Source organism: Hyaena hyaena, unplaced genomic scaffold (genome assembly GCF_003009895.1).
Source record: "Hyaena hyaena isolate Hyena2069 unplaced genomic scaffold, ASM300989v1 scaffold_1107, whole genome shotgun sequence".
Lineage (NCBI taxonomy): Eukaryota > Metazoa > Chordata > Mammalia > Carnivora > Hyaenidae > Hyaena > Hyaena hyaena.
Genome location: NW_024081735.1, coordinates 40596 through 67159, shown reverse-complemented (window position 1 = coordinate 67159; position 26564 = coordinate 40596). Strand labels below are relative to the sequence as shown.

Below are 26564 nucleotides of genomic sequence, written 5' to 3'. Positions count from 1 at the left end.
TGAGCAGGGGAGGGTCAGAGAGAGAGGGAGACGCAGAATCTGAAGCAGCCTCCAGGCTCTGAGCTAGCTGTCAGAACAGAATCCGACATGGGGCTTGAACCCACCAACCATGAGATCATGACCTGAGCTGAAGTCGGATGCTTAACCGACTGAGCCATCCAGGTGCCGCTCAACTACACTTCTTTTGATATGTCTACTAGATGACTATTACTTAGTGATACTTTCACATACATGCCAATAATCTTTTATTGAACAAACATGTGCCATTAAACTAACTGAAGGGTTGAAGACATAAAACAAAGTATGTGTCCTTAAGGAACTCATGATATAGTGGAAAATAAGGAGATAAAAATGGATAATTATCACAAATTTATATAATTTTTATGTTAAAGAGTGAGACTAGATAGAAGGAAGTAAGTAAGTTAAAATTTTTTCAATATACATAGTAGGGAAGAAATTATATATATGAATATATATGTATATATGTAATACTATACAAAAATATAAATATACACACACATGAAAAATTTCTCTTCCCTTCCTTGTCTGAGACGTAAATCATCCTTCCAAATTTTCTCTTATTTCTTTTTGCATTAAATTATATTCATTAGTCTTTTCTCCTTCTGAGTCAATTCCTTTTGCATATATGGATAAAAGTTATTTCCCTCACGTTTACTCTTTTCCTTCCACAGTCTTCCATTTCCCAGAGTTACCTCACATCTCTTTGTAAATCTGCCTCCCATATTTTTTAGATAAATCTTAGTGCTTACTCTTTGATTTGAAAATAATCATTTGTAAACCTTGGTTGATGTGATTCTTGGTTTCAGAATATCAGTATACCATAATTATTAAGACAAGATAAACTCTTTCACTTGGACAAATTGAGCTCAGCACAGACACTTTTTCTCAAGTGTACGATCACCTGTGTGGGGCAGGACCCTTGTTTTTGTACTAAAAGTGTTGGGGCACCCGGGTGGCTCAGTCGGTTGAGTGCCTGACTTTGGCTCAGGTCATGATCTTGAACTCAGGTTCATGAATCCAAGCCCCATGTCAGCACAGAGCTGGCAGCTCAGAGTCTGGAGCCTGCTTCTGATTCTGTGTCTCCCTCTCTCTCTGCCCCTCCCCTGCTCATGCTCTGTCTCTCACAAAAGCAAAATAAACATTAAAAATTTTTTTAAAGTGTTGGCTGTGCCTACACATCTCTGTGTACATAGGGTATAACGTATCTAAAGCTAAAGATTTTCTTGTGTGCCTTTCACAGGAGTTTGCCATGCCTCAGAGCTACTCTGAGTTTTTCTACTCTTATTGGACAGGGCTATCCCGCAACGGCAGTGGAAAGGCCTGGCTATGGACCGATGGAACCCCTTACTCCTCTGAACTGTAAGCCTTCAGAACATTTTGTGGGAAAAGCATTTAAGAGAGAGATTTTGCTTGAGTGACAGAGTTCAACAATTTGGTTCCATCAGTATTGACCAGACATCTGCTTTGCATTGAGTACTAAGTTTGTAAGAGGGTAGACAAAGAATTATGAAAAGAAAACATAGTGCTTGCTTTTGAATGGCTTATAAACCAGTGAAGGAGACATACAAAATGTTAGCAAAATAGTAGGGGCAGTTCTCCATCTGGATGCTTTCAGAGTTTTATTACAGGGTCTGAAGTCCCTTGGAGCATTATCAAGTGTCAGGGTTTCGCTGAGGGAAGGAAACAGAGACAAAGAGAGAGAGAAAGGAAGAAAGACGTGGAGGAGAAAGGGTAGGAGGGGAAGTGATCTTTTATGGGTGAATAAACTGAAACCCAGGTAATGATGGTGACTTGCCTAAGACCACACAGCTTCACAACTTCTCAATTCCCAGAGATAATGTAAGACCTCAGACGTTTTGGCCTTCTGTGTAGTATAATGGGGAGCACCTCTTTAAAAGTACAATTTCTGGGGCGCCTGAGTGGCTCAGTCAGTTAAGCATCTGACTTCAGCTCAGGTCACAGACTTGCAGTCTGTGAGTTTGAGCTCCGTATCAGTGTCTGTGCTGACAGCTCAGAACTTGGAGCCTGTTTTGGATTCTGTGTCTCCCTCTCTCTCTGCCTCTCCCCTGCTCACATTCTGTCTCTCTCTCTCAAAAATAAACATTAGAAAAAAATTTGTTTTTATAAAATAAAAGTACAGTTTCTGAGAAAAGATTTGCTGACATTGTAAGAGTAATATTATCAAAAGTTACTTTTACTTATGTGAGCATTTAGGTAGGATTGTCATGGTATCTTTTGAAATAGGTAAATGTAATATCTATGTCAAAATATATTATTTAAAGTCATGTTGGGAGAGATGCCTTTCCTCTCTATATATTGTATAGGATTTCTTCTCGCAGGAGGTAGGACATAATCAGTGTAATCATTTTTTATTTTATCGTTAATTAAACTGAGTCACAGATGATTTTTCAGATGGTGGGAAAATCATATGATAAATTTGATGGGTTATAGCATGCATCTTAGTTTTAAGTAGGAATAGGTTTTTGTTTTGTTTTGTTTTGTTTTGTTTTAATGAACTTATGATTCTAAGAATGAGTATGGAAGTTGAAGGGCTGAAAAGAAAGAGCTTGTGACCCCATCTCTAGTAAATTCATTCTGTATATCTATTCTATAATTTTATCAAGCTAAGAATACTCCCTATGTACTCTCTGGGTATTTAATATGTCATTTTAGAAGTAAACTATGATTCAGTTAACCTTTTTCTCTTTCTTGAAGGTTTGAGATTATAATAGATTTCACCAGCCTACGAAGCAGGGACTGTGTGACCATCCTCAATGGAAAGGCTTTCTCAAAGGACTGCAAAGAGTTGAGGCGGTGTGCTTGTGAAAAAAAGGCGGCAACAGTGAAGTTTGAGAGCCTCCTTTAGCTTCTCTGAGCCATTACGTGAAGGTGATTGACTCTTCGACCATAACTACAATGTTAAGCTCCCTTCAGGGAAACTGAAGATCAGAGCAAAAGTCAATTTCTTTATGCGGCCCTGTAATAATTGGTTTCAGTTCCTTTTTTCTCCCATCGGAGCCATGTTTATACAACAAATCAGCAAGCTGGTTGAGCCAAGCCAGGTCAATGCAAAGGATATTCAAGACATTGGAAAATGGGAAAAAATGAGGAAAGGCAGTTTTTCCGACAGGTACCAGGAGGACTTTCATGTTCCTGCTCAGGACCACCACCACTTCCGAGCTTGGGTTCATACAAATTCTTACAAGCCACAAAGCAGTCCTATATATGTGCCACCATTCAGTCCCAGACTCTCATAAAGTTGTATTCCACTTTCTTGACTTAGAGAAAGCTTTCTAGTGTTCTTCGTTCTCAGCATCTAATACCATCTCCCTGTTTCCACGTCTTTCTTCCTTAACACTTGGAGAAGTGAGAAACTTACTGAAGTAGAGGAAGTAAATGTGTGTAACATTCTTTGCTCCAAAGGTCAAGTAGACCGTGAGAAATTAACAATCATTTCCTATACAATGTTCCTAAACATGTAACTAATTCTTTCTGTTTCTGTTTCCTTCAGTCCATACTTTTTCCTTCCTGGTCTCTCCATAAAGCCCCCATCTGCCCTGCCTATGGTTTGCTTCCCACTGGGATAATCCTCTTTATTAGAATCATAACTTCTTATGAACATACCCTCCCATATTCACTTAGGACTCCAACAATTATCTCCTTTCCCCAGGAATTTGTTCCAGGAAAGAAATAACACTCAGCTCCGTTTTGTATCCCCATTACTGCCCCTGATCCTCCCTTCATAGAGATTGAAGACCAGAGCAAAAGTCAGTCTCTGTGAGTCTGTAATCATATGGTTTCACTTCCTATATTCTTCCATTTGATCCATGTTTATGCCTTTCAGGTACTGAAGACTTAATAATAATAAATGTCAATAATGTGAAATGTATGTGATTTGAGAATAGATTTGTGATTTGGTGAAATTTTCAGTGTGGAGTTGCTCTTCAAACTATGCTAGCGACCTGTGTTTTTGTTGTTTGTGCCGTACAGAGAGTTTGCAGGGACTCTACAAGAGTACTGATTATTTGATCATCTGAAGAAGATAAGGCTTTGAGAAGCACGCTGTCTTCAAGAAGGTGATTTCAGCACTTTCCTGAGATGAAACCTTTTGAGGCAAGGTGGTCTTCCACACATGGCTAAAGATGAGTCAAGGAAACTTTAATAGGGTGAGTTATCTAATCAGGTCCTGGAAAGAGGAAGAGAACCTGTGACATCTGCACACATCACTGGTTCCTTGTGTAAGTGTTCCGATCTCAGGAAGCCAATATGCACAATCATAACAGGTGTCACAGTAAATAACACCATCACGACCACTGACTGTTGATTTATGGAAAAATCAGTTTTAGGGATTTCATACTAGAAAAGAGAGTCTATTATAAATCTTTATTTTTCAGCAGTGAAAACTAAGGTGCTTCAGTTTTCTTTTCAGTAAATTACCAATCATATAACAAAGAGTATTTCTGAATTCATTTCTATAAGACTGTATTACTTAGCAATCACTACTTGTGGATTTCTTCCTTATGAATTAATTTTCCTTTCAATTTTCTGTTGATTCATTAGGAAATTTCTTCAGTGTTGTACAAATGTTGTCTTGATTGTGTTGTGCCAAAATAACTGCATTTGTGGTCTTAAAATGAGATTTTTAGATCCCCTGTTCTGATTTATTATTGGGCAAATCACTTAACTCACGAAGTTTATTTCATTCAGTATAGAGTGGAAATGTGTTTAGAATTTTCTCGTGGTGCTATTGTTAGCTGACAAGAGGTACATATGAAATTAGTTTTATAATCTAAATTGGGATATAAAACATAAAAGACATTAACAATATATTTTAAAAAGGAATTTAGTGGGGTGCCAAGGTGTCTCAGTAGGTTAGGTGTCTGACTTCGGCTCAGGTCATGATCTCATGGTTCATGGGTTCGAGCCCTGCATTGGGCTCTGTGCTGACAGCTCGCTCAGAGACTGGAGCCTGTTTCAGATTCTGTGTCTCCCTCTCTCTCTCTGCCCCTCCCCTGCTCACATAGTCTCTCTCTCTCTCTCTCAGAAATAAATAAAACATTAAAAAAGGGATTTAGAGATTTATTTTAAAGTTTATTTATTTATTTTGGGAGAGGCACTGTGAGCAAGGGTGATCCAGAGAGAGAGGAGAGAGAGGATACCAAGCAGGCTTTCTGCTGTCAGCAGGGCTCGATCCCATGAACCTTAAGATCATGACCTGAGCAGAAATCAAGAGTCTGACGCTTAACTAACTAAGCCATGCAGGCACCCCTATTATTTTTAAATAAAGGACCACAAAAAAGCATAAATAACCCTTTTGGGATATCTGTATTCATTAGTGAATTATAGAGAGGCACTTACATTAGGAAGCTGTGGATATTGCCAAATGTTTTTTTTATGATGAGTGCAGATAGTTAATGAATGCAATTAATAAAACAAGCACATAGCAGGTAATGTGGTTTAGGACTTTAGTTAAGCAATTCAGTGTTATTTAAGTCTTGTTATTACAGGAAGAAAATGTGGTTAATATGAAAAAGTCAAACGATTTTGTTCACTAAGTTGTAAAATAGGGACCCAGCGCACATTGTTTTGACCCCTAGCATCCTACATAACTGCAGTCTTGTTCAGGGGTGAATGGGAAGTGTCTCTTTAAATGTCATTACTTTACAGAGACTAGCTGCCTGGAAAGTGGGCATTGAAAAGTGTTCTCCCTTCAAATCTGCAACCTAAGGGAACATGTCACTTTAGATAGTGAAGAAGGAAAAAAAATAGCATTTATTTGACATTCTTGTTATTCTTAACCTGATTTCTTAACCATATTCTAATCTCATCTCTCTCCGTATTTGCCCTCCATCCTCATCAGCTGTATCACAAAACTCACAACACTGATCACAATATGAGCAGATGTTTCAAAAGAGCAGAAAAATAGTATGGCACATTTTCTCCACAATTCTTTTTTTTTTTAATGTTTTATTTATTTCTAGGAGAGAGAGAGAGAGACAGCGTGGGCAAGGGAGGGTCAGAGAGAGAGAGAGTGACAGACTCCGAAACAGCCTCCAGGCTCTGAGCTGGCAGTCAGCACACAGCCCGATGCGGGGCTCGAACCCACGAACTGCGAGATCATGACCTAAGCGAAAGTCGGACGCTTAACTGACTAAGCCACCCAGGCGCCCCTCCACAATTCTTTTTTTAATTTAAGAATAGGAAGTGGGGGCTCCTGGGTAGCTCAGTTGGTTAAGCATTGGACTCTCAATTTCGGTTCAGGTCACCATCTCATGGTTTGTGAGATAGAGCCTGGTGTCGGGTTCCCTGCTAAGAATGTAGCCTTCTTGGAATCCTCTCTCTTTCTCTCAAAGAAAGGAAGAAAGAAAGAAAGAAAGAAAGAAAGAAAGAAAGAAAGAAAGAAAAAAGAAGAATAGGAAAAGAAAATAATTGAGAATAATCATGAATCATGACACGAACTTGAAAATAAGATTTGCCAGGACCTGTTTCCATGGGTAACCACAGAAAGTAGCACCCCATGAATGAATTTTTGGCTTGGGAAGACCTTTCTCTTCCACGCTCTTGTGTGTTTTGTTAAGTCTGAAGAAATTGCAGGAAAAGTCAAATGAGGAACATAGCCTTTCCTGGTAGATCTGAGTTCCCCAGGGTACACAATGAGCTATTTCTTTTCCTGAGGATATTGAAGCAGCTCTTAAAACTTATCAACAGGAAACAGATCATGGGCGCTGAAATAGCAGGAAGAGTGAGAAGTGTAAGGAAGGGGAGCTTTTACACTGGAGACATAAGCGCTTATGAAATATGTAGAAGGGTCTAGTAGATTGTCTTAGGTTTGGCCTTAATATTTGGAGAATTAAATATTTTGTAAAAGGATTCTCACCATTTTCAAAGAATACAAAAAAATCATTATCTTATGTAAAAGTTAACATAACCTTTTTACAGGTTCATTGTATGAATAAATTTTTAGGATCTAATAGTATTATTCTATCAATATCACTATCCTAATGTTTTTCTTTTTACACACTTATTGTACGTTACCCATAGCATATCACAAAGCTTCTTTACATTTATAGGACAGGGTGGGTTTTATGTTTTCTTTCCTCTTTTTTCTTAAGGCTAACTTGGTTTCAATGAGATGGATGAAAGATATCCAATTTAGTATTAGTGGGACTAACATATAAAACTTGTTATCTCTGTGCCAGGGCCCAATCCTTTACCAGTGCCTGGAAAAAGACTTTGATACTCTGGGCCAAAAGCAACCTGAAAGAAAAAAAAATTCTACCCTTAATATCTATGTGAAAAGCAGTATTGCCACTGGAGAGATTTATAGGTTCTCATACCAGCTGCGCCGTAGATAAGATTCTGGTTTGTAAATACTGCATCACATATCGATGGAGTGACATCGGCTGAAGGATGTTTGCCTTTTGCTTCATTGTACTTTTTCCTAAAAGAGTTATTAAATGCTTCCTACCCTTTCTCTACAAACAGTACCATGACAATACTCTGCAGAATCTTGAAGACAATCAGCCAAATTGTTATTGTTTCTCGTTCATTCCAGGTTATTATATTCAGCTGCCAGCTGTCAGCTGTGACGACCAAACACAGGACTCAACTTACACTGTGTTTTCTGTGCTATTTTCCTTTTCTACGTTCAGCAGAAAATTAGGGAAAAATCCCTCTTATGGAAAGGCCCACGATTTAAACTCCAGGTCCAGGGTAAATTTAAAAAAAAACAAACAAACAGGGGCTCCTGGGTGGCTCCGTTGGTTGAGCGTCTGACTTCGGCTCAGGTCATGATCTCATAGTTTATGAGTTCAAGCCCCACATCGGCTCTATGATGACGGCTCAGAGCCCGGAGCCCACTTCAGATCTTGTGCTTCCCTCTCTCTCTGCCCCATACTCTCAAAAATAAATAAACATTAAAAAAAATTAAAAACAAAACATGAAAACATGCTCTCCCCATCCTTAAAAGACCTTAACCTTTGGAGGTCACTTTTTACAATAGACTTCTAGGTTCATTTAAGTGATCTCCACTGCCTCAGTGGGTTTGTTTTGTTTTACTTTATTAAAGCGGTATCTTTATTGTAAAGAAAGATGAGAATCTAATGTAGCTCAGCTACTTCTTGTGAAAAATGAAAAAATGAAATAAAATTATATTGAACTTAGCAGGTATTTGATGAGAATCTACTGTGTGGTAAGTTATTCTAAGGATGGCAAACAAAAGTAATGCAGTAATAATTAATGAGTTTTTCTTTCCTGTAGATCACAAGATACTTCCGTATCCTGTGTCTTGGGAATGACTTGGTCTATGTACAAGGAGCCTGCAGACCTATGATTCAGATTGTCTATAGATTTATTTGAGTAGATCCATTAACTTTAAAACAGATATTGTGTCTAGACAGTTGCTGACATTTTATATATGAACTATATCTTCTCAATATTCCTGTAACTCGAGCAGGAAAAAGGGTCATTTTTATCTGGACTACACTCATAACGTCGATGCCTACAGATGACTGGTAATTTACTCCAGATAATAATAGTGAACACTGATATATTGTCAAACCTTAGGAAAGCAATATTTGCAGCAATTAACATATATTAATAATTTAATTCTCAATATTTTAAAGTAAGTCCTAATACTATTTTACAATGAAGAAATTGAGGCCCAGAGAGATACAGTTAAAAGTGTGGGAGTGTTACTTCTCTAGAAAAGCATCCAGATGGCCACCAGACATGAAAAGATGCTCATCACTCTTCATCATGGAAATGCAAATCAAAACTACCATGAGATATCACCTTACACCTATCACAATGGCTAAAATGAAAAACACAGGAAACAATAAATGTTGGTAAGGATGTGGAACAAAAAGAACGTTCTTGCACTGTTGGTAGGAATGCACACTGGTGCAGCCACTCTGCAAAAACAATACGGAGGTTCCTCAAAAAGTTAAAAATAGAAATGCCTTATGATCCAATAATCACACTACTAGGTATTGATCCCCAAAATAGAAGAACACTAATTCAAAGGATACATGCACCCCTGTGCTTATAGCAGCATTATTTATAATAGCCTAGATATAGAAGCAGCCCAAGTGTCCATCAATTCATGAATGGATAAAGGTGTTTTATGCATACACACACACACACACACACACACACACACTGGAATATTATTCAGCCATAAAAAGGAATCAATGAAATCTTGTCATGTACGATGACATGGATGGAGTTAGAGAGTATAATGCTAAGTCGAATAAGGTAGAGAAACACAAATACCATATGATTTCACTTTTATATGGAATTTAAGAAAAAAACAAATGAACAAATGGAAAATAAAAAACAGAGACAAGCCAAGAAACAGACTCTTAACTATTGAGAGGAGACTGATGGTTATCAGAGGGAAAGTGGGTGGGTGGTATGGGTTAGACAGACGATGAAGATTAAGGAGTACCCTTGTCATGATGATGTATGGAATTGATGAGTCACTACATTCTATACCTGAAACTAATACTACTGCATATGTTAACTCTACTGGAATTGAAATTTAAAAAATTAAAAAACAAAGTTCTAGAATGTTAACCTTGAGAGTCCCAGCCCGAGTCCTTTGATCTGTGAGTAGGAGGGACAGTCAGCGAGTGGAAGGAAGGAAGTTCACAGCTGTCCTTCACTGGAGATGCACTCATACCGACATCCTAACTACTCTTTCTACTTATATGAAGTGCTGGTAGTTCAAGGGTCCAGTAGAATTCTGCAATCCTAAAAGGGTATTGTCTTACAGGCAGCAGATAGCTGTCTGTTACCTTTCTAACTTGAGAATCTATATCTCTGTCTTACCCTCCTACAGGTTCAATAGCAGAATGCCTGGACGCCCAGAAAATGCATAGAAAGATCTGGCAGGCAGAGACTTTAAAGGCCTACATTTACTTATTTATTAAAAAAAAAAAGCCAGTCAGCTAGAAATGCATCACCTCCCCAGGGGTTTATAGATTTTTGTGTGGAGTTTATAGTTGCTCTGTACTTGGGGAAAAAAGCACAAGAATATGAGTTTTCTTCAGTTTGTGCTCAGTTTTTAGGATTTTGTTCTCAGTAGCTCTAAGTCAGTTTTATTCTTGACAACTTACACAATGTCAATTGAAGGTCTGGAAAACATTGAAGAAAACTGCCAAGGATAAATGTAGAGATAGGTTTTGAGTCCCAGGTGGGTAGTTTCATAGCCCCCACATAGGCATACTTCACTTGCTCTTTGGAATTTTGTGGCAGATATTCCAATGGCCTGATCAACACACCGTTGTAATAGATCACTGCAAGTACAATTTTGTTCAAACGGAGGATCTTAATGCATACTTCTCACAGATAAAATATTTCCAAATGCTGCAGTTAGCAGAAGAAAGGACCTTGTCCTTGAGATATCCACAGAGTTGGTTACTTGACTGGCGTGTCTGTATTGGCGACCTGGAGAGGCAAAGTCAGTGAATCTAACATTAGGCATGGGGCTAACAGTGTTGTTCTTGTGGGTAACTAATGAGAGGTCGGTAGCTCTTTGTTTTGTTTTGTTTTAATATGGTATCCTTGGGGCACCTGGGTGGGTGGCTCAGTTGGTTAAGCGTCTGGCTTGGCTCAGGTTATGATCTCAATGTTCGTGAGTTCAAGACCCGCGTTGGGTTCTGTGCTGACAGCTCAGAGCCCGGAGCCTACTTTGGATTCTGTGTCTTCCCCTCTCTCTGCTCCTCCCTCCGTCATGCTCTATCTCTGTCTCTCAAAACTAAATAAACATTAAAAAAAAAATATATATATATATATATATATATATACCATATATATATATGGTATCCTCCTCTGGCACCGTCCTAAAATATGCTACTATAATATCAAAATCCTTCATATTAAAAAAAATCGAGACACAAAAGTTGGCTATAACTTAGGATTTCTTTCTTGACTCTTAACTCTTACAATATTAAGGCATCTGTTGAATCCTGTTCACCAATCTCGCTACTTCTATCTAATAACTTTAATATGGAAATTGCTTAATAATTACAGTATTCTCTTTCCCTTAGCACTTGAGCCATTAAATGGTACACAAGAAATGTAATGATAATTATAAATATTGCTCTTTCAGAGTCTCTAATTTTGATGCGAATGTGCTAGAGGGTGATAGCAGTAGGCCTTGAAGCTACTCCTAAATGACCTCAGGTGTTTTTTTTTTTTTTAATGTTTATTTCTTATTGAGACAAAGAGAAACAGAGCATGAGTGGGAGAGGGGGAGACACAGGATCCGAAGCAGACTTCAGGCTCTGAGCTGTCAGCACAGAGCCAGAAGCAGGGCTCAAACTCACAAATCATGAGATCATTACCTGAGCCGAAGTTGGGTGCATAACCAACTGAGCCCCCCAGGCGCCCCCAAATGACCTCATCTTTGATTCCAATAAAAAGTCTACGAAATTGTCATGCTGGTTAGGTCTTCCAGAGAAAATCTGAGGTATGAAATAAAATGAAATTCTGAATTCTCGCATGTTTCTCATTTTTCTTGTAACAATTCCCTCCAGCACTTACAGGTCAGCGGGAGGAGCAGAGCCATCTTGCCAAAGCCAAGGCCTGCTGAGACCATCCTGAGACAGTCCCACCCAGTAATCATTGCTTCTTTTCATCTTCACCAGGCTGCCAGTGATAAAGTCCTAGAAGAAACAAGCCTGGACAGTGAACTAGTGGGAAAACAACAATAAAACTATGATGAAATATAAAGTGTGGCATTTTGCCTAGATGGAAATTAACCTGAGAGAGAATAAGATGATTTTAAAAGAAGGGATACATTTTGTAGATTTTTTTTTATTGTCATGTGATCGATGGGGTCTTCAGAACTATAGGGAAAATAAGCACCTGTTTTTTTTTAATTTATTTATTTTTGAAAGAGAGAGAGAGAGAACTAGTGGGGGAGGGGCAGAGAGAGAGAGGGAGACACAGAATCTGAAGCAGTCTCCGGACTCTGAGTTGTCAGCACAGAGTCCAGTGCGGGGCTCAAACCCATTAATCATGAGATCATGACCTGAGCTGATGCTGGACGCTTGACCGACTGAGCCATCCAGGTGCCCCAAGCACCTGGTATTAAAATAATCTTAACAGATTCAGAGTTTGTCAGGTAATCGAAACAAGGTGTTATATTAAACCTTCATAATCAGAAAAAGTAGAAATATCCTTGACATCAGAGACCACACCTATCATTCTTTCCCAGTATACTTCAGTATGAGAAATAGTTTAGAAGATTCCAGAGATAAGTTAACTGTAGGGATATTTTGTTAGAAAAAACATTACTAGTGATTGTCACCAAATTTGCACAGAAAAATATAGTGTAAGCCTATAATTGTAGTAAGTTCAAGTTGCCTTGGTTTACTGCATATCCTTAATGTACCCTTAAATTGTTCTCTCAGTATTCTTGGAAAATTGAACTTTAACTAAATATTGAATATAGCAAGCATATATTTTTAATAAGGTCAGAAATGTGTAACTATGTATTCTACTACATACATATTTATGGGTAAAATGATTTCAAGGAAACCCGGTTTGTTAAGATGGTAGTAAACTAGGCTTAACGTCAATTAAACATTTATTTCGTTTAGCAAATGCTTATTTTCACAGACCTCTCCATTTCATGACATCACTTCCCTTTTTATACTTCTGCTTTTTCTTGGTAATTACAAAATTGTGATTGGCTGTTATACTTCCCTACAGCATTGAAAATGATGAATCTGAAACATACACAATTACAATATGCATACATCTTGGAGCAGACTAACAAGTCATGAAATAGTATTTCCTTTACCACCCCTCTTTTTTTATTAAAAAAGGGCATACAGCTAACATAGTCTCCTTTGTCTGTCCAGTTAAAGGGAAAACAAATGTTGGCAATTCCCACATTGTCTCTTTTAAACCTTTATTATGGACAACAAATATACTGCTGTTATAGAATATTAAGGAATCCTGTCTTATTAGTATCAGTTCTTTCTTTTAACATATCAGGGTATTTTCAGAATGATACAAAACTGTGAGATAGTGTTTACCATTTCCTCTTTGCTGTCTATTTGTAGAAGAGTAGAGCCCTCCTTCAAACAGTCCTCTTTACTGGTGTTCCAGATTTTCCATTGTTCAAAGACATAGTAACAACTTCCACCATTCTGAATCCAGTTGTCTGGACAAGCGCTGCAGTTATGGACTTTGAAGATAAACATTTTACTTGGTTAAATTTATCATAAAAATATTAGTAGCACATCTCTTCAAAAGAACCCTTCGTCTCACACCCCCATGAAACTGAGTACTCTAACCAAGCAGTTCATCTGAGACGGTACTTACCTTGGTGAGATTTATATAATTATTTCCAACTGCAACAGGTCTGTAAGAACTAGTTTAAGATAAAATTAACTTTGGGGAGCCTGAGTGGCTCAGCTGGTTAAGCGTCCAACACTTGGTTTTGGCTCAGGTCACGATCTCACGTTTGTGGGCTTGAGCCCTGTATCAAGTGGCCGAGCCTGCTTGGAATTCTCTCTCTCCCTCTCTCTCAAAAGAGATAAGTAAACTTTTTTTTTAAGCTTAAAATTAGCTTTGGAGTATCTTTTCCCAGTTGCTCCTTTTCTATAATAAGTGAGGTGATTATTCTATTTTTATAAATATTTCCCATCATTAGGTTGACATTATTTATGTCTTCATTTGTTTGCTTATTGTTTCATGTCTCTTAATCTCACTGGGCCAATCTAATTGGAAATATACTGGACCATTAGGCACGCTGAGTAATACATTTCAAGTTGATGTTTGAATTCTGAGAAAGAAACATGAAAATGTTTCATTCATCCCACTTTGAGGAACGATTTTTTAAAAATGTGAGTGAGGAAAATTAAAGAAAAACTTAAGTGACCCAATAAACTTATTTCAGAACTTGGATATAACTAAGAAGCCATATTGTTTAATTGGTTTTATGAACCCCATCGTAAGAAAGAATGTATTCATAAAAGAAGTGTGCTCAAGAGTGTACAAGAACTGAAAAGCAAAAACTTGATTGTTTCTTGCAGAGTTTTATAGAGGCAATGACACCAAGATTTCCAGAACTCTAGTTTCTAGAGAGAGAGAGACCTTCTACAGAGGGTGACAAATAGCTTATTACAAGTTTCCATGGACTGAATGTTGACCTACTTAAAGCTTCTCTATATCCTTCATTTAGAGTCTATGCTAATCAGAGTCTTGTCTCTTGTTAAAGTTATAGCCTGAGTGGCATTGACAATGGCAATTGAAAGGTTGGAGGACATGTTAGATTTGTAGGTCTTCAAAATGGATATTGTCATTGTCTCAAGGTTGGTGGCTCGGAGGCGGGTATAACTTATGCTTGTAAAAGTCTAAATTATTTTAAAAAATGGTTGGGCACACAGTGATTCTGTAAACATTTATGTGACAAATTTCAGTCAGACAGAGCTATAGTAGATTTTTGGACCTCTCTCATTTGTGATTACTTAAATGGTATCCACTACAAGGATAATTAATGCCAATTAAGTAACCATAGAGTATTTGACAAGCTACAAAACAAATAGAAATAAGCTATTTTAGGTTTAAAATGCTTGTAAGAGGAGAGTGGCTGGCTGGCTCAGTCAGCAGAGTGAGACTCTTGATCTCAAGTGTTGTGAATTCAAGCCTCATGTTAGGTGTGGAGCCTACTTGAAAAACAAGTGCTTGTAAGAGATGTAAAAGATAAAACTGAAATAACTTCATAGAATATTTTAAAAGATGTGAACCCTGCATTGTTATAATTCTGTGGTAAATACTCTGATTTCTAAAATAATTTTTCTGCTCAAAGAGATATCTAAATTTGAATCCAAAGCGATATCTCAACTAAATATATTGATGAATTTAGAACTATAATTAAAGATACATGTATACATTTGAGCGATTGGGAAAAACACCAAATACTGCTTTTTAAAAAATCTGATCCAATCCTACACATTTCCTTTTGAAATTTGACTGTATGGTTTTTAAGTCTGCATTTCTTGGGACCTCAGTATTTTTCACATTCTATGGACAGATATAAATAAGATTGAACTGAAGTGTGGATCAAAATTATGTCCCTTCTAATTTAAAATTCTGACTGTAGTTTTGCAGAGAACAAAATGTGTGTCGCTGTTTCCTTTTAAGGAATCAGTGTCTGCATTTGTATCTGCACAATGGAAACTGATTTGATATCAGTTACCTGAAGTGAAAGCATTTTGCATCAAGGTTTGGCAGTCTTTCATCAGAAGATTATGGTTTTTCTTCCATCGTGTGAAATTCAACAGTGCTTTCTCCTGTTGGATGAGTTTTTCTTGCTGTTTCATAGCAATAGTGGACACCTGGAACACTTCAAACAATAACAAGCATTCTTTTATTTTTTAAAATTTTTTTAATGTTTTTTATTTATTTCTGAGAGAGAGAGAGAGAGAGAGAGACAGTGTGAGCAGGGGAGGGTCAGAGAGAGAGGGAGTCACAGAATCCGAAGACAGGCTCCAGGCTCTGAGGTAGCTGTCAGCACAGAGCCCAACGTGGGGCTGGAACACACGAACCATGAGATCATGACTTGAGCCGAATTCGGAGGCTCAACCGGCTGAGCCACCCAGGCACCCCAGCATTCCTTTTTTTTTTTTTTTTTTTTACAAGCTTTATACAATTTATTTTTTTTTACAAATAGTTTGTTGACAAATTAGTTTCCACATAACACCCAGTGCTCATCCCCACAAGTGTCTTCCTCCACGCCCCAGCATTCTTAAAAAAAAACAAAAAACAAAAAACACTAACAAAATATTTCAAAGTAATTCTTCCATACAGGTTAAGGACAGCTACAGATTACTGATGATCTTTGTGACTTTAATGGGCATTAAGTTCTTGTTTAAAATGTACTCTGTTCAAGAATCAAAAGCTTCAAAGGATACAGAGCAAAAAGCCTCCTTACCACCCAGTATCCTCATACACCCAACTGCACTCCCCCAGAGAAGTCAGGTTTACCAATTTCTTTTTTATTCTTCCACATATATTCTGAATTTTACAAGCAAATGAATATAAAAGGTCCTCTCTTCCCTTTGTACAGGAGATAACAATCTGTTTATATGGTTTTTCACCTTTTATTGTACCACTGAAAATATATTTTGGGGGCACCTGGGTGGCTCCATCATTTGAGTGCCTGACTCTTGGTTTCAGCTCAGGTCATGATCTCACGGTTCATGAGATTGAGCCTTGCATCGGACTGTGTGCTGGTAGCATGGAGCCTGATTGGGATTTTCTCTCTCCCTCTCTCTCTGCCCCTCTCTTGCTCATGCTGTCTCTGTCTCTCTTAAAATAAATAAATAAACTTTAAAAAGGTAATTATAAAGGACATTTTTGGACATAATTCCATAAAAGTATATAAATAGCTTTCTCATTCTTTCATTATAACTGTATCGAATTCCATTGTCTGGATATATCATGATTTGTGTTAGTCATTCTCTATTGGCTTTTAAACTATTTGTAATTTTTTGGCATTACAGAAATAAATATGGTAATAAAGAACCTTAGTCATACATAATTTCACATATGCATGTATGTTTTTAAGGTAAGTTGCTAGGTCAAATTTTATGTACATTTAAATTGTATTACATACTTCCAAATTACCCTCCATATATTCTATTGCAAAAGGTATGTCAATATCATTTGAATTTGCATTTCCCTTTTTACATTTGGTGTTGAATCTTTTTCTCATACATATAAATGTCAGTTGTGTTTCCTTTTCTATTATGTGTATAACTGTATATTAGATATATTTATATAATATTTTTTTCATTGAGTTTCTAGTCTTTTCTTTATTGTTTTATATGAGGTGCTTATTGTGCTGAGAATTCATTCAAACAGGCCTGGGATCAGGCTGACAGTGTCTGTAAAGTTCCCGCCTGGCATTGACCTCTGGACAAGGTAGGAGACATACTGATTAATAGTATAGCTTTATAATCATCACTCTGAGGATTTGAGGACCAGATTCTACTAGGTTGTTGACGTTGTTTACTGATGCTATATGGTTGATGATTTGCCCCTGGTTACGAAGAGATCCTGAGAACGGTCTGCTATTGAAGCTGGTTACCTTACAGAAATCTGCATCTGTGGTCAGCAAATACAAAAATGCCCAAGGAAGACTCTATTTTGGGCTCCCTGGTACAAAATATTCTGTGTACACATTGGTGGTTCCTGACTCAAGAGATGAATTGTGGTTTAAAAGTTAGTTACAGAGGGAAGACAAGGCACCTGTTTGTACCTCTCTCCGGACCTTTCCTTGTAATACATATCTTTATTTTTTTTAATTCTTTTTTAATGTTTAGTTTTGAGAGAGAAAGAGAGAGACAGAGTGCAAGCACAGGAGGGGCAGAGAAAGATGGAGACACAGAATCCAAAGCAGGCTCCAGGCTCTGAGCTGTCAGCACCCAGCCCAATGTGGGGTTCAAACCCACAAACATCAAGATCATGACCTGAGCTGAAGTCAGATGCTTAACCAACTGAGCCACGCGGGCGCCCATACATACTTTAATGTGGTTGTTAAATTGTATACTTGTATACTTTTCTTGTAATAAACTGTACATTTGTAAGCACTGGCATTTTGGGTCCTGTGAATCTTCTTCAACAATCAGTCTTGTTTAACAGGTTCTCTCAGTGCACTTATATTTTGGTAAAAGTAGCTTTTCTACAGTTACATTGTCCCAGTGTGTCTTTTGACTTTGCGTGTGGTAGTTTGTCCCACATTCATCAGATGCGTTTTTTTTTTTTTAAGTTTTAATTTTATTTAAATCTAAGTTAGTTAACACATAGTGTAATAATGGTTTCAGGGGTAGAATTTAGTGATTCATCATCTACAGATGGTACTCGGTGCCTATCCCAACATGTGTCATCCTTAATGCCCATCACTCATTTAGCGCATACCCCACCCAACGCCCCCTCAGCAAACCCTCATTTTGTTCTCTGTATTTGAGAGTCTCTTAGGATTTGCCTCCCTCTCTGTTTTTATCTTATTTTTCCTTCTTTTCCCTTATGTTCACCTGTTTTGTTTCTTGAGTCATTTTTAGTAAAAATTTTACACCTGATATTATACTTTTATAAGTGTATTTCAGTTTTATATATTTGGTAGCTGGAATTTATTTTGTTGGAATTTATAAGATATAACTTCAGCATTTTCCCCCCAGATGACTACATTGTACGTGGTCTCATATCATTTACTGAAAGAAACTCCTCCTCATCCTCTTTTTTAAAAAGTTTACTTATTTATTTTGAGAGAGAGAAGGCATGTGCATTCATAAGTGGGGGAGGGATTAAGAGGAGAGAGAGAGAGAGAGAGAGAGAGAGAGAGAGAGTGAAACCAGGAAAGGACAAGCCAGAGAAAGAGAGGTAGACACAGACTCTGAAGCAGGCTCCAGGCTCTGAGCCTTCAGCACAGAGCCCCATGCAGGGCTCAAACTCACAAACCATGAGATCATGGTTTGGACACAACTGACTGAGCCACCCAGGCGCCCCAGTCCCCATCCTCTTTTAATTCCCATCTTTAGTTTACTGTAATTTCCAGTAAACCATGTGGATATATTTCTATTATTTTAATTACATTCAATCCATCTGCTTTTCTATTCATATATCAGCACCACACAGCCTTCATTATTTTAGATTTATAATTTTATTTCAGTATTTGGTAGGGCCAGTCTTTCTTCCATTTTTACATTACTTTTATATAATTTTTTTGTTTTTCCTTCCTTCTAAGTCTGAATCGCTTTTTAGGGCAGTTATTTTTAAAAACCATACAATAAAGTACCTATCTATTCCTATTTTATTAAATATTTTTCTTAACATGGATGTTGCTTTTCTTTATGCCTTTTGGTTTTTATAGAATTTCTTGAACCCACGACTTGATGTTTTTGACCAATTTTGGAAAGTATTCATCCAGTAGGTCTTAAAATAATACTACTTTTATCGAACTATCTCTTCTACTTTTGGGTTTACTATTATGCATATGCTAATCTTTCTCTAGGAATCTTACCCTCTTTTCTATATTTTGCTCAAGAGGTGTGGACTAGATATACAATGGATGGTTATGCCTTGTCCATCTGTAGTTCAAGTAGTCTAGGCTACAAGTGGCTTGGATTATGTTCCTTCTTAGCAAAAGGCCGGATGTAACCAGAGTGAGGAGTAGGAAAGTGATGTTATTTATTTTATTCTATTAACAATATGACGTGTTTAGAGATTGAAAAATATAATATTTTTTTGGAAATTTGAAGTATTATTTTAAAATTTTGAATTTTGACGAATTTTTCTAGATTAAATATATTCTCAAGGTTATTGCTGTTTTCTTTATTACTATCTGAAAAGGGTTTTCTATATAAAACTGTAATAAAACTGGAGAAAGGGAAATGAGACTTCCCTTTCATTCCCCCCAAATGGGAAGCAATATACAGTACCTTTACTGGTGTTGGGCTTCTAATCAATTTGCAAACAGCAAGGAATAAAAATTAAACAATATATTTATTTGGGGGAATATAAGACAAATGTTTTTAAAGCCCCACAAATAAAAAATATCTTATAATTATATAATGTTATATGATATACCTAATGGATGAGTTAATAAAATGAAAAAGAAGAGTAAAAACCAAAAAATTAGATGTTTTAGAAAATATTTTGCACTACAGAGTTTTTAAAATAGAACGAAATTAGCATAAGTCATGGTAGAAAAAAACAGAAAATACAAAACAGTAGGAAGCAAGAAATTACTTCTTTTACATTTAAACTTACCATTTAAATAACCGTTGTTAACATTTAGTTTATATCTATTAAAACTTTTTTCCATATATGCATGTAAAACTGCATCTGTTTTACATATTTTTATAAAACTGTATTTTTCCATAAGTGACTTTAAATCTGCATTTCCCATAGGGAAATATTGTGTAACCATATCTTCATATTAATAACAATAGTTCTAGAAGATTTCTTTCAATTACCACAGTGTATCCTTTTATATCAATGATTAATTTTACCAGTTATTTTACTGTCAGATGTATATGGATGCATTTTTAATGGTATATATGAAAAATCTGTAATTAACCCATGCATTACTTTCATATTTAAACAGGATATAGATTTCATTCATTACTGTTTGTCAGAAACATGTCCCTATTTCTAATATGTATATTAAATTATATATATTATATGTTTATATATAAAATTTAGATATTAATATTGACCTCTTTCTTACAGTGAAAATTTTCATGGAGAGAATATTTAACATTCTCTATTAAGTGGAACATGATTAAGAGGAGATAATTATTAAAATTTAAACATGATTAAGGGACACCTTTGTGGCTCAGTCAATTGGGCTTCTGACTTTGGCTTAGGTCATGATCTCCAGGTTCATGGGTTTGAGCCCCACAGCTCAGATCCTGGAGCCTGTTTCAGAATCTCTCTCTCCCTCTCTCTCTCTCTCTCTCTGCCCCTCCCTCACTTGCAGTCTCTCTCTCACTCTCTCAAAAATAAATACACATTAAAAAATCTTTTTTAGGGGCGCCTGGGTGGCTTAGTCTGTTGAGCGTCCGACTTTCGCTTAGGTCATGATCTCTCGGTTCGTGGGTTCGTGCCCTGCTTTGGGCTTTGTGCTGACTGCCAGCTCAGAGCCTGGAGCCTGTTTCAGTCTGTGACTCCCTCTCTCTCTGACCCTCCCCTGCTCACGCTGTCTCTCTCTCTCTCTCCTAGAAATAAATAAGACATTAAAAAAAAATCTTTTTTAAATAAACATGATTTTTATAACTCAAAATATACTGGCTATAAAATAATCTATAACTAGAAGGACAGCAATTAGTTAAGAAAGTTTGAAGTAAATAAACTGCTTCTTGTTTAGCTCAACTTTGGTTTCTATAACTAGCTTTACTAAATAAAAGCCCTAAGGGGGTACCTGGATGGTTCAGTCGATTGAGCATCTGACTTCAGCTCAGGTCATGATCTCATGGTACTGTGAGTTCGAGCCCCCTGTCAAGCTCAGAGCCTGAAGCCTGCTTCGGATTCTGTGTCTCCCTCCCTTTCAGCCCATCCCTCCCTCACACTCTGTCTCTCAAAAATGAATAAATGGTAAAAAAATTAAAAATAAATAAATAAATAAATAAGAAATAAAAGCCCTAAGAGTGTTTTGAGAATGTAAAAGATGATCTTGGCAAATGACAATATTGGTAGAAAAAAAATAAAAGCCACTATATGTGAACAAAAACCGATTGTAAAAATATTTTACATTTGTATAGTGATTTTTAAGTTTTAAAAGTAGATATTTGTAGCTATTAACACAAAAGAACACCAAAACTTATTTATAAGCATTTTCCAGAAATTACTGAAAGTGTTAGATACTTTATTTTCTAGCTAGCTTCCCTTTATCCTCATGGAAATATTTTCTTCCCAGAATTTTTGTTTTGGGAGTTAAAAAAGTTGTTTAATATAGACTATATCCATGGGATAACAGCATTAAAAAAACAACAAACAATAATCACTGATGTTGTCACCATTTATCTTACTTTCCTGACCTCATTTTTAGTTACTTCCAGTGTTACTTGGTGTATGAATTCTTGTACTGTCGTCGAAACGGAGCTTGACAATATTCCATTCTAGGTGACCAGTTTCTACAGAAGAAACTGAGTTATTAGATGTTAATTTACTTATCTGTTAGTTCTCTTTTATCTCTTCAGTCTATTTCCAGTGTGTCTGTTTGATAAATATATATTTAAATGTGCATCTCCTAAAAAAATAGACTTGCATTCGATTTAAATAATGTTTTTATGTGATACCCAAAGAGAACATAGAGTGAGATAACAAAGGCTTTCTGGAAGTGCTCACATTTGTTGTGAAATTTCTTTAGAAGTGATAGACAAGGCAACAATTATTTGTTGGGCTTCTAGTAATTCTTAAAACGATCTTCTAAGAACAATCACAAAAATAACTTCATAGCTAACATGAACAAGATCAAGTTTCTTGTACTTTGTGGAAGCAAATATGAACCCATCTCTTCTTCATTCTAGAACTCATGATTTTCCCTCACCAGCTAATGTCTCCTAGATAAGGAAATGATTTTCCAGAGCATACAAAAAGGAAGAATTATCTGGACAATAAACTTTATCTCTGTATACATACTTCTTAGTGCAAGCATGAGTGATAATACAGTTTTTGGTTGTTTTTTGGTTGTTTTTTGCAATCTTTAGCTCTGTAATTATTATATTTTATAAAAGTTTCACTTGCCAGATATGAAAACATGTCTTAAATTTGTACTAAAGAAACGTGATTAAATATGACCCAAATAAAGTGTTCAGAATTGCATTAAACTTACTAACTGTAACAATATGTCTATATATCTTACTATATATCTATATATAAACTTACTAAATTATACTTGCCTAATATAAAATGAAAAACTCTTACTCAAATAATCTGCATACAGTTAAGTTTAGAATACATGCATATTTAGAAAAGAAGGAGCATTATACTGAAATCTTTCAAACTGCACCCTTTGGCATGCTAATAAAATTTACAAATTGAATCATAATATAAGTAATTATTTGTGTTATTTTCCCCGAAGACACATATGACATTAGAATTGAGTTAAACAACATGCAGATGAGCATTGAAAGTTACTAGTGACATCCAAATGCTTAGAGAGTTATATAAATGTCCCATAACTTAAACAAAGAAGCCATTATTTTACATCACTTAGATGCATTTACAGATTTGTAATTCATTTATTTATAAATTATGATATTTTATTTATAATGATATATAGAACTGTATTTAAAGATACATGCAGTATATATGTACATATGTATGTTTATAATGCATAATTATATATAAAGTATATGTACTATATATAAAGAGAGATAATTTTGAAGATATTCTTTTGTACTTACACTTGATGCCCAGGAAAATAGAGGTTGTTACTGAGCCCACGCAGAAAACACATGAAATCACCACCACAAGATACCACGTTCCTAAACAAGGAATATGACCAATGATACTGAGTTAGAGAAAGTAGATGAAAGAGACGGGCCAGGCTAAGACTAGTCTGAGTGAAAGAAAGCATTTGCATTCTTAGTAGAGAATCCTTGAAGTCCTGGAGACTGGTAACAGGAAAAACACACTCCAAACTTTTGGAACTCCAAGTTGGAAGCTGGACCACATTTGATTTGGAAAAATGTCAAGTCCAGTAGGTTAAATAACATACTTCTCTTATCCTTATATGATGCTGCAATCTTACTAACTAGTTTTCTAGTTTTCTCTTCCAGCAATCTTTTAGAGATTATAGCAAACATGGTAGTTAGCTTTCATTTCTGAAAGCAGAGATATAGGTTGCGTCTCCTCATCTCTTTCCAGTCCCACTTGAACAAGATTGGTTCAAAGATATGTCTTTTATTAAAAAATTTTTTTTTAATGTTTATTTGTTTTTGAGAGAAGGAGAGAGAGAGAGAGAAACAGAAACAGATCATGAGTGGGGAAGGGACAGAAAGCGAGGGAGACACAGAATCCGAAGCAAGCTCCAGGCTCTGAGCCGTCAGCACAGAGCCCGACACAGGGCTCAAATTCATGGACCACGAGATCATGACCTGAGCGGAAGTCAGACACTTAACCAACTGAGCCACCCAGGAGCCCCTCTTTTATTTTTTTTAATGTTTATTTATTTATTTTGAGAGAAAAGAACACAAGCAGGGGAGGGGCAGAGAGAGAAGGAGATAGAATCCCAAGCAGGCTCTGCATGGAGTCTGATGTGGAGCTGATCCCATAAACTCTGAGATCATGACCTGAGCTGAAATCAAGAGTCAGACACTTAACTAACTGAGCCACCCAGGCACCCCCAGAGATATTTCTTTTAAATCATACAGTTTTGAATAAGGAACACTCCCCTCTCACCCCCCAGGTAATTTTGCATATCTATTCAGGAAGGAAAAATGAAGAATGTATGATTTGCCAAATTCTTAACACTAGTCAGAGAAAAAATAAAAGTTATCTTTGGATTATGTGGTACACTGAATAATGCACTGCCCCAAATGCCCATGTCCTGCTCCTTAGAACCTGGAGATATTACCTTTTGTGGTAAAAGAGACTTTAAAGTGTAATTAAGTGAAGGATCTTGGGATGGGGACTTTATCCTGTTTTATCTGGGCCTTTATAAATGGGAGGTTGGGTGTCAGGGTCCTATATAACAATGGAAACAGAAAAACACTCGAAGGCATCACACTGCTGGCTTTGTAAATGGAGAAAAAGGCCATGCGCCAAGTAAATTGAGAAATGCTGCTCTAGAAATTGGAAAACATAAGGGGATGGATTCTCCCCAAAGCCCCTCAACGGAGCAACACCCCTGCCAATTGCCCAGTGAAACCAATTTTGAACCTCTGCTCTTTAGAACTGTAAAGATAATAAATTTGTATTGTATATAACCCCTTGGTCCATGTTAGTTTATTATCAAAATAATAAGACACTAATACAAATGTTAAATAATAATACCAGCACTGATCACTGGAGCGGACAACTCCAGGCTGATATGATTTTGCCAGTTTTTCAACCTGTTTTCTCTTTATGTTTTAGTATTTGTCAGGTAACTTCCAGGGTATTTTATGCAGGAACTAAACTAATAAAAAATATGTGATTGCTTTCATTTATCTTCCAAATCCAGGAATTAATTCTTTATCTTTCCAGCAAGAGAGAAGGAAAAAGGTTACTACATATTTGTCAAATCCATTGCTCTCTTCCTTTTGCCCCTTTACTTACGCTTCCATATCACTTCATTATTAATGTTAACATATCACCCATTATCATACACATATGTGGGTAACCTCACTAGAAAAATCAACTTGGGCTCATCACAGAACAGGAAACCAAACATAAATGGCAAAGTATTGGACTAAATAGTCAGAACTGGTTACCTGAATATTTAGTGGAAGATAGATGTTTCTGGTAAGGGTTTGGTGTTGGATCATCCCAGTGAAGTGAGGCGTATGTCTCTTCTTCCTGCATGTCTGAGATGCTGTGATAGGTAAGGCAGTCGCCAGGAGAAGCCGAGTCTTCCTCGTGTGGCAGGAGCAGGTTGGTGAAAGAACTGAAATTGGCTACTTCTCACACTGGTGGGAAATTTTGTTGGGGTTTAAGGAATAGAATAGATGCATCTTCATCTAGAAAGTAGAAGTTTATGAAGTTGAAGCCAAAGAAGGAAGGAAATGAGAAAGGACCTGAACTTGAAAGGGCCAACAGTAGAATAGGTTATTGCTCTGGTTTTGAAAGCACAGCAGACATTGAAGGTGATAGCAGTAAGGTATTGTCAAGATGAAAAGAATAGAAGTGCAAACAACACACTTGTATTTGGTATAGGATGCATGTGGATGACTGAGGGAACAAAGATCCAAGGTTAGCTCGCGTTGGACAAACCAGGATGTGAGGAGCGGTGGATCACTGTGTATCCTTAAAACAAAAAAGCAAAAAGAGATTTCACCCCTAAAAGAAATTTACTCATTGTATTAGTTAGGGTAATGTAGTGACAAGTGAGTCAAAAAAATTCAGTTGTTTACTACAATAAAGATTATTTCTTGCTCACGTAACAATTTAGCTAGAGTAATCCTGGTTAGTCGGGTCAATTTCCTCCCCCTAAGGACCCAGGCTTCTTCTATCTTGTGATACACTGGAGTCCCTAGGAAAGGAAAAGAGAAAACGGCAAATCCACATCTATTTGAAAGGCCATAACCTACACATAGCATATCTACATCCACTAACGTAATACTTGTGTTTGGATCTAAAAGGTTGGGCTCAATAAATGTAATTTTTGCCTGGCTCGGGAAATTTTTATGACAACTTCTCTCTATATGGGGGGCATGAATTATTTAGTGGATAGATGGCCACTTCTGTCACATCCTGTGACTATAGCATTGACATTAAGAAACTTGATATTTTAATCACCATTCACATCTTGGCCATTTGTCCTTATGGCCAAAGGTCATTTCTTAGTAATTTATGGTTTGCAAATCTCAACAATCTGCAAAAGTGCAATGTCCCTTTTTGTTTCAGTGTCTCCCTGCCTCAACCATTGATCTGTGTAACAGAAGAAAACAAATGGCATATTCAAAGAGTAATATAAAGGCATTGAATAAAGACACTGTTTGGGGAAAGGATTAATGGACAAAGTGGGGCTGAGAGGATCTCAAGAGGTAAATGGATACTATCCAGCAAATTCTCTAAATATTTCAAATGGTTTTCATGTGACTTGAGATTCTGATCTGAAAAATAATGTCACTTAACTCTCTGTAGCCTTTCTAATGTAGTGATTTCTATCTTGAAGAAACAAAAGAGGAAGAAGCCATAGCATACCAAATGTGCATTAAGACTAATGTCAGGAGCACAGGAACGGAAGTTCAATGAGATGTTGTTAATTTCGAGGTGCTCTCAAATTTAATCAGGACTAAATATTGAGCTAGAAAGATCTAGTTTTCTGTAATGCAGTATATTCTCTGATAAATTTCTTTGGGGGAAATATTGGG

The 26564-nt window shown here is 36.7% G+C and overlaps 2 protein-coding genes across 4 annotated transcripts in view; one reads left to right on the top strand and one right to left on the bottom strand.

Moving 5' to 3' along the window:
• Window positions 1–7751, top strand: part of CLEC1A (C-type lectin domain family 1 member A) — a 36331-nt gene extending 28580 nt beyond the window's left edge. Inside the window, exons 5-8 of one of the 3 annotated variants that reach the window (XR_005526458.1) lie at window positions 1262–1380; window positions 2737–2910; window positions 4012–4187; window positions 7577–7751. Coding sequence is in view for 2 of the 3 variants with exons in the window: in XM_039222308.1 (XP_039078239.1) it covers window positions 1262–1380; window positions 2737–2887 (270 nt within the window). In the remaining variant the exon portion in view is untranslated. Of the gene's footprint in view, window positions 1–1261; window positions 1381–2736; window positions 3089–4011; window positions 4417–7576 lie in introns of those variants that run through there. The other 2 variants (XM_039222308.1, XM_039222307.1) reach the window with 2 other exon arrangements.
• A 2106-nt stretch (window positions 7752–9857) lies between these two features.
• CLEC9A (C-type lectin domain containing 9A) lies at window positions 9858–25482 on the bottom strand. The gene is made up of 6 exons (XM_039222311.1): window positions 24963–25482; window positions 22953–23033; window positions 15239–15385; window positions 13071–13222; window positions 11569–11690; window positions 9858–10470 (listed from the first exon to the last, which is right to left on the bottom strand). The coding sequence occupies exons 1-6, from the start codon at window positions 25051–25053 to the stop codon at window positions 10338–10340; spliced, it is 726 nt and encodes a 241-aa protein (XP_039078242.1). The 5' UTR covers window positions 25054–25482; the 3' UTR covers window positions 9858–10337.
• Window positions 25483–26564: the final 1082 nt, after the last annotated feature.